The following is an 8,377-nucleotide window of genomic DNA, read 5'->3' as shown; positions in this document are numbered from 1 at the left end:
ATCGTTGTGTTTTATTATCTTTGTTATTACTATTACTATTACTACATCAACTGCAATTATTATTGGTGTCTTTATTTATATATCACTATTAACTGTAATTTAACAAATTTCTGTTTTTTATCTAGGGCCGTTATGGTGAGGTATGGCTTGGCATATGGCAAGGAGAGAGTGTTGCTGTCAAGATATTTTTCTCCCGTGATGAAGCATCGTGGGCCAGAGAAACTGAAATCTATAGGTAAGAATCATCTGTTGCAATATATGCCAGGTGATAGAAATTCAAAGCTCTTAAACACACACACATATATATATCTGGACTTAATGTTTTACACTCAAGAGATTTGCTTAAATTTGGTGCTTATTATCAGTTAGAAGAAGGGTCTTCAGCTCTGTTTCACTTTTTATTGGAAAAGTGAATTGCATTACTCTCTTATATCATAAGCATCTGTTGCTATATGGACAGTCAATCATATGATTGATCTCAGATACATACTTGAATATTCCTTCTCAAAAATCTTGGATGATTCCCTACAGTGGATTCTATAAGTGTTTAAAGGTATTGAAGTTAATAATGGCCTCTAAGGATAGTGGAAATGAGTAAGCAAAAAGAAAAGGAAAAATCTTTATATTGGAACACAGGAAAAATAATTGACCATTTACTATGGTCAATTATTTTTCCTGTGTTTCTACTTTTTTTATTTTCTGTTCTTTTGTATTTCATTAATGTAGAATTTAAAATGTGAGGCTTTTAGAACCTAGAACTTTAGTTAAAATGTATAAAAGTTACATGTATGTAAATATTTGAAGTATATAAGTTTAACATATTAGTATAAATGATATATAAGTTTAAAAGTTAACCATTGGAGTCAAATTTCAAGATGAATTATTGTTTTATTTGATTTTTTCACCTGGGCCTTGTCCATGTATATGAATTTATATTTATTAGAATAAATACTGTACATGCAATTTTTTTTTATATCATTTGATTAAACAAAAAAAATACAAAATATAGTTGTAAACAGCCTTTCATACTATCAAAGTGTAAACAAAGGCATCTGACCACATGCTAGGTTGTAAGTATGTAATTATAACAGAGACTGTATTTGCTCTATAACAGTCATTTTGTCACTAATTGTATAATTCCAGTGCCAAATATTAAAACAAATAAAAAAATAGATTATGTGGTAATGTGAGAGGAAGACTGTAAATGTAAAAACTAGACATAGTGGACTGCACTGTAAAGTTCTTGTTTGATCATTTTAACAAGGGAATTAAACTTTTATTTCTTGTGTCCTTTGCTGAGTTTGTGTTCAGTAGGTTGAAGATGAAAAGATATGTATTTTTTGTGATCAAGAGTAACTACTTGTGAATTAAGGAAATTGTGAATAGGTCAGACCCATACTAAAGTGTTATTGATATGATAAGATTTTTGAGAAACCTTACATGATCTTATAAAGAGGGTTATCTGTTAGAAGATGCAAACGCAAGCAAAGAGTAGTAAGGTTAGTGGAAGTGATTTCAGGAATGAACTGCAGCAGACAGTTATTATTATTGTTATTATTATTATTATTTATTTTTATTTTTTTTTAAATATGATACAAGTAACAAAGATTTTAAGATCATTTTATTGTTAGTTTGTTTAGCTTCTATTAATAAACAGCAACAGACGAATAGTTTTTATGATCTTGCAAATAACAAAGAGTTATTCCCCACCTCCAGCACCGTGCTGCTCCGTCACGAGAACATCCTCGGCTTCTACGGGTCAGACATGACGTCCCGCGGGGCATGTACTCAACTCTGGCTGGTGACTCACTATCATCCTCGCGGCTCTCTGCACGACTACTTGAACATCCATACCTTGGACCACACGTCATTGATCAACATCGCCCTCTCTGCCATCAACGGGCTCCTTCATTTGCATACTGAGATTTTCGGCACACAAGGAAAACCAGCTATTGCCCATAGAGACATCAAAACAAAGAACATTTTGGTAAAGGTCAGTATACGTCTACACATGCTTTGAAATTTTTAGTAATTTACTCCTCTCATGTTAATAGTTCACTTTATATATTTGCTTATTTTATTTATTTCTATACACTTACAATGTTTTATTGAATTACTGAAAGATATTAGTATTCGAATAGCAGTTTATGATGCGTCAATCCATAATCCAAAGTACCTGTATTGTAAAGTAAACCATTTCTTTAATAGCTGAATGGGACCTGTGTGATTGCTGATTTTGGACTGGCTGTGATGCACACTCAGACTACTGGGGAAATCAACATTGGTAATAATCCCAGAGTAGGAACAAAGCGCTACATGAGTCCTGAAGTTCTTAATGAATCGTAAGTTTTCTTTCATCTTTGCCAATATTTGGAGTGTGTAGACATATCAGAGTGAATATTGGCATTTATTTAATGCTTAACAAAAATATTAATAATATGAACTCACAGTATTGAAATATGTTATTTTATATATATATATATATATATATATATATATATATATATATATATATATATATATATATATATATATATATATATATATATATATATATATACATATGTATTTGTGTGTGTGTGTATTTTTTTCTTTTCTTATTTTCATTATTGGAGTTTAAGTAATTTTCTTTTCTTCCACATTCAGAATCAACATGACCGTGTTCGAGTCCTTCCGCAAAGTGGACATCTATGCTCTGGGCTTGGTTCTGTGGGAAGTTTGCCGAAGATGCATATCCAACGGAATTATAGATGAGTACAAGCCTCCTTTCTATGACGTGGTCCCCAACGACCCAAGCTTCGACGACATGAAGAAGGTGGTGTGCGTGGACCAGTACCGTCCTGTTATCCCCAATAGGTGGACAAGTGATCCTGTAAGTGAACGGAGATGCTTCTGTTGACGTGAAGAGGTGGTCTTTGTCCAGTTGGATGGAGAATGATGATATATATATAGAGAACTGAATTTTTCTTTCTTGTTTATTTTCATTTTTGTGGTATGCAGGTTTAGTGCATCATACCTTATTATGCTAGAAAGAGCCCTGTTTGTTGAATAATTTCCTTTTGTTTTTCTTCCCAGATTGATAATAGTTCAAAGACATATATGTATATTTGTATTATTTCTCTCTCTCTCTCTCTCTCTCTCTCTCTCTCTCTCTCTCTCTCTCTCTCTCTCTCTCTCTCTCTCTCTCTCTCTCTCTCTCTCTCTCTCTCTCTCTCTCTCTCTCTCTCTCTCTCCCCTCCCTCCCTCTCTCCCTCCCTCCCTATGTCTAGACCTCTATATGTATTTTCATTATTTCTCTCCCTCTCTTCCTCCTTCCCTCTCTCCTTCCCTCTCTTCCTCCCTCCCTCCCTCTCTTCCTCCCTCCCTCCCTCTCTTCCTCCCTCCCTCCCTCTCTCTCCCCCTCCCTCCCTCCCTCTCTCCCTTCCTCTCTCTCTCTCCCTCCCTACCTCCTCTCTCTCTCTCTCTCTCTCTCTCTCTCTCTCTCTCTCTCTCTCTCTCTCTCTCTCTCTCTCTCTCTCTCTCTCTCTCTCTCTCTCTCTCTCTCTCTCTCCTCCCTCCTTCCCTCCCTCTCTCTCTCTATCTTTCACTCTTCCTCCAGGTATTGACAAGAATGTCTAAAATCATGTTGATTTTTTTTCTTTTCTTTTCTTTCAGGTATTGACAGGAATGTCTAAAATCATCCGTGAATGTTGGCATCAGAACCCAAGTGTGCGACTGACAGCCCTCAGAGTAAAGAAATCGTTGGTTAAGCTCGCACAGGAAGAGACAAAAATCAAACTAGAATTTGACTGTTGACACAAGAACATAAGTTGTTCAAAGTTCAAATTGTATATGAGTGAATGGGTAAATGTGAACTCATTGTGTTGCTGGTTACAGCACAGTGCAGCTGGCTTTGTTAGGTGGAAACATGTACTGCTAATGAGTATCAAAATGGATTGTTATAAATACGTGTTATTTAATATTCAGTTATAGTTAAGCAAAATTAGGTATTGCTGCAGTGCTAAATGTAAGATTACTTATGATAGAAAATTATGGGCAGTTTTTTATTTTAGCTCCATTTTTTGAAATGGTGAACGTTTTATGTGAACAGCCCTGATACATGGTAATTTTTTTAGTGTTGCAGTTTTTCAGTCTGTATAACAGACAAGAGTACAGTATACTTCAGCAGCTGACTGAAACCATAATGAATTACTAATTTAGTGTAAAATCAGGATTCATGCTTTTTACAAAATTATAATAATATACCATTTCTTCTCTAGATTTATGTAACATTCAATTTCAAAATTTTATACATTTCTATTTATACTAGTTGCATTATTTAAACTAAAGAACAACTGCTGCTTTTGTTGCCGATACAGGAATAACTCATACTATGTCCATATTCCCAGTTGTTACCTTAATGGGTCCTTGTTCATTTTTTTTTTATATCTTTCATATACTCATGATACAAAGCAATCCATAATTCAGATTGATAGCATTTTCAGCAGCATTATGATGTCCTTTTTCTCTTTTTTATATTTTAAGGGCACTAACACATGATTTAGAGCGAACGTATACTTAACATACATGGAATTGCATAACGTAGTATTTGCAAAAGCTGAGGAGTAAGAATAGAAACTATTGTACAGTATTGGCTCTGAGAGCAATGAGATTACCGATCGTATTCTTAAACGTTACTTAATAGTGTCATAGATGAATGTCTTTTGAGGGTGTTGAACTATGTTGATTGTGTTTTTTCCCCTCTCTCCCTCTCTCTCTCTTGGTGTCTTTCTTAGTTGCTGGTGTGCATTGCCAATTACGTATCCGAATAAGAAAAATACCGTGGTCGTCTTTTTATTTTACTAATTTTTTTCCCCCCTCCCCCCAGGTTTTGAGAGAAAGTGATGGAATACTTAGTACAATTTTATGAGTAATTTGTTGATTAGAATACTGTGTGCCTATAGAATAAAGATCAGGTCGTAGAATTAGTCAATTTTTCTATTTCTTCTTTCATCATGACTTCGTCCCTTCTTTTTTTTTCTTCTTCCTTCTTTTCTCCCCTTCTTGCTTCATCTTCATTTTTCTCCATCATCATTTTTTTTATGTGATATAAACTGTGAGGACAACTATTTCATGATATATGATTTCTATGAAGGAAGTATTCCCTGCCTTTGGTCACAGATGGTCACCTTTTTTCTTCATTTGCCTGTGACTGAGGATGCTTCTGTCTTCTTCTTCTGAATGCCTTAAATTAATGCAGTCTCTTCTATTTTTCCTTCTTCTATCCTGTTTTTGCCTCTTACAAATCACAACCTTATATTCTTGTAGTATTTCTACTACTGCTATTATGAGCATCAATCCTTTATTTTTTTTTATGTATGGGATTTTCTTTCACCAATTCTATGTCATTACTGCCACCACCATCGCCACCACCACAACCACCATCACTGCCATCGCCATTCTCATTATTACCAACGACTTCTCAGTTGTTTCCCTCCTTTTTGCCTTTTTTTTTCTTTTTTTTTCATTTCTATTTTTTATTTGATGTCAATCCAGTATGGAGAAATATAGAATTTGCCATATGCTCTTCAGACAACAGGGTGTTTCTGCCAATAGCTACACTACCTGTTATCATTGAACACAAGCGAGACTGGATGCTCCTGTCCATGAAGCATTGCACAATATATTCTCATTGAAATACCAGAGACGCATAACTTGGCATTTGATGTCCACAGGGTCTAAATGCGACTCATTGACGTGAAAGTCCTTGTACAGCTTGTGCTTCCCCAGTGCCTGCAACACGCCGCCCATTACTGTATAATCTTGACAGATGTGTAGAGTGTATGATGTCTGTTTGTTTGATAGATGTACTTGAAACTTTTTCGAATTGCTTCATAGCCAAATAGTAGTTACCAAAGCATAAGTAGTGAAAATATTTTGTAAAACATAGGTAGTATGTTAGCAAAGTTTCATGATTGTTTTGCCAATGTAATGTTGACAAAGTACGTAATTTATGTTTAAAGTACTTGTCTATTTAAAGTTTATGTTAATTGTAGCAACAAAAATTGATGTTAAAAGCTGGTCAGATGTTTTTGAAGCACAAAATAATTAGATGAGTAATGTATGGCCCCAACGTTGGCACAAACATATACCATAGCATTATGTCCAATGATGGAGATACAATACACAGTTTACTTTTAACCAGGTGCTCCAAATGCTTAACAGGGAAAAAAAAAATCATGTGAAATTCGGTTCCTGTGTGTATATATACCATGTTAGGCTTTTAAATAGGATGATGTGTCACCAGGTTATAAGGATGGTGTTATGTGGTCTTGACCTCGATGTCTTACTTGGTAAAACTTTCATGTCATATTTTAGACCAAGTTAAAGAATAACTTGATAAAACACTTTTATTGTAATCGAGATGACATTGCAAGCTCTTGGAAGTGTCACTTTTTCAAGAATAATAATTGCATGATGTCATTGAGCAATTCATATAAAGTAGATAACAAATGTGTGATGCTAACAAACTAAACTAATGGTAAGAATAGCAATTTTTTTTTTTTCTTTTTTTCATTTGTTAATAATATAGAGATAATGTTATGAAGGGTCTTTCTTGAATTATCAGTGAAAGTAGTAGACTTAGAAATGGAATGTGAACTTCGTTTTTAGTTCGTAAAGTGTTTGTGGTTTGCTGGTAATTTAGGAATATAGATAACTTGATTAACTTGACAAATTAAACATTACACACAAAATCTTCAGGTTAAGTAGCAACAGGCTTCGGAGTTTTAGGAATGAGAGGTTCACAATCATATGGTTGTTAATTAAAGCTACATTGTTAAATTTCAATAAGTACAGCATAGCTTTCAAAAAAGTACATTTCATACAACAATCTGGGTTTCTATCACAGAAAAAGATTCATCAGACTTCAAAAATTTTGGATGGTTTTTAAATGTTGTAGAGTAAATATGGTATGTTTGTTAGATAAGCAACATCAGCTTCAATGAACAATGTGTATGAGTTGATATGAATTTTTTTTTTTTTCTTCTTCTTTTTTCTTTTTTTTTTTTAGAAGTTGATTTTGAGTTTTTAGAATGTTTACTTAATAAACAAAACATAAATTCAGTCCACCGTCTGTGACCTGTTAATGCTGTGCTGACTAATTTATTACTAATGCTTGAACTTCAAGAAATAACTTTGAAGCAGAACATTAACAGAAAGATTATCAGAATTTTCTCAAAATGAGGTTCCATGGAATTGGCACATTTTTTATTTTTCTTTCTTTTTTTTTTTTATTATTATTATTGTTTGTAGGGTTGTGTTTTTGACTTTTTCAATTGCATTTATACAAGTGTACATATATATTAATGCATAATACAAGGATTTCTTGTTGCTTGTCAGGTATGATATTGTATATTTAGCTTTTCCTTTTTATGAAACCAATGAAAGGGAAATATATATATTTTCTCAAATCTTCAAACTTCTCCTTTAAAATATGGATTGAATATTATATTTTTCTATTGTCTTCACTTTATTCTTGAAAGTACAACTGAGCTTAACTTCATTTTGTAAGGAATTTTATATTTATTGATATTAATATATTGCTTGCTTAACTTGCTTGATTTATTTTGCCATTGCAAATGGCAGCAAGAGGAAATTCAGATTATATATGGAAAAATATCAGAATAGTGTGTAAGATTTGTAGCATTGTTTTGGTGATGAACAAATAATTTATTGTCATTTTGTTATGTCTTGTTTGTATTTTGTTCTTATAGTCCCGTGTATTGTAGATAACTGTATTTAGTTTTTTTGTTTTTTTTTTGTATTGTGAATTTAGGCCATATTCTGGTGTTCTGGTGCTGTAGTTGATACTAAACATTGTGAATTAAATGATAGTGTGTTCTCTCTTTGTTTCACTGGTTGATAACAATGACAAATTAAAGAGACAGGCCACAGTAACCAGAGCTTGCTAAAAAAAAAAACACTCCAGATTTGTTGTCATTTATGCTTTATAATATGAATTAGTTAAAAAAATATATAAAAAATCCATTGATATTTTGACTTTTTCTATTGCCTGTAGCTTTAAAATATGAGAAGAAAAAGTTATGTGATAACTGCTTGATAGTATTTCAGAAACTCAAGTTTTAGATTGATAATTATATATGTTGATAATTTTTTTATTGCATCATGACATATATATGGGAAAGTAAATAAAGGCAGAGATATTGACAGCCAACTGAATAGCTATTGATAAACAATATGAGAGAGAAATTATTTATCCTAATTTAAGTGTTATTTCATCAGTAAGTGCATTTGACAAAATCTCATTAATATTTGCTTGGATAATTACTTAGAGATTACTGTCTTGCTCATGATGATAGAATGAATTCCAAGAGAA

The 8,377-nt window shown here is 33.0% G+C and overlaps 1 protein-coding gene across 1 annotated transcript in view; it reads left to right on the top strand.

The window, feature by feature from the left end:
* The window catches only part of sax (type I BMP receptor saxophone), a 15,629-nt gene extending 7,595 nt beyond the window's left edge, over window positions 1–8,034 (top strand). Inside the window, exons 7-11 of the mRNA XM_086550594.1 lie at window positions 126–235; window positions 1,717–1,993; window positions 2,209–2,342; window positions 2,647–2,872; window positions 3,655–8,034. Of these exons, the coding sequence (XP_086406720.1) occupies window positions 126–235; window positions 1,717–1,993; window positions 2,209–2,342; window positions 2,647–2,872; window positions 3,655–3,795 (888 nt within the window). The 3' untranslated portion in view covers window positions 3,796–8,034. The remainder of the gene's footprint in view (window positions 1–125; window positions 236–1,716; window positions 1,994–2,208; window positions 2,343–2,646; window positions 2,873–3,654) is intronic.
* The last annotated feature ends 343 nt before the right edge of the window (window positions 8,035–8,377 follow it).

The sequence above is a fragment of the Penaeus japonicus genome, unplaced genomic scaffold, assembly GCF_977035675.1.
Source record: "Penaeus japonicus unplaced genomic scaffold, GWHDUDI00000001_assembly GWHDUDI00000024, whole genome shotgun sequence".
Classification (NCBI taxonomy): domain Eukaryota; kingdom Metazoa; phylum Arthropoda; class Malacostraca; order Decapoda; family Penaeidae; genus Penaeus; species Penaeus japonicus.
Note: the sequence above shows the minus strand (reverse complement) of the source record. Positions and strands in the feature narration are given on the sequence as shown.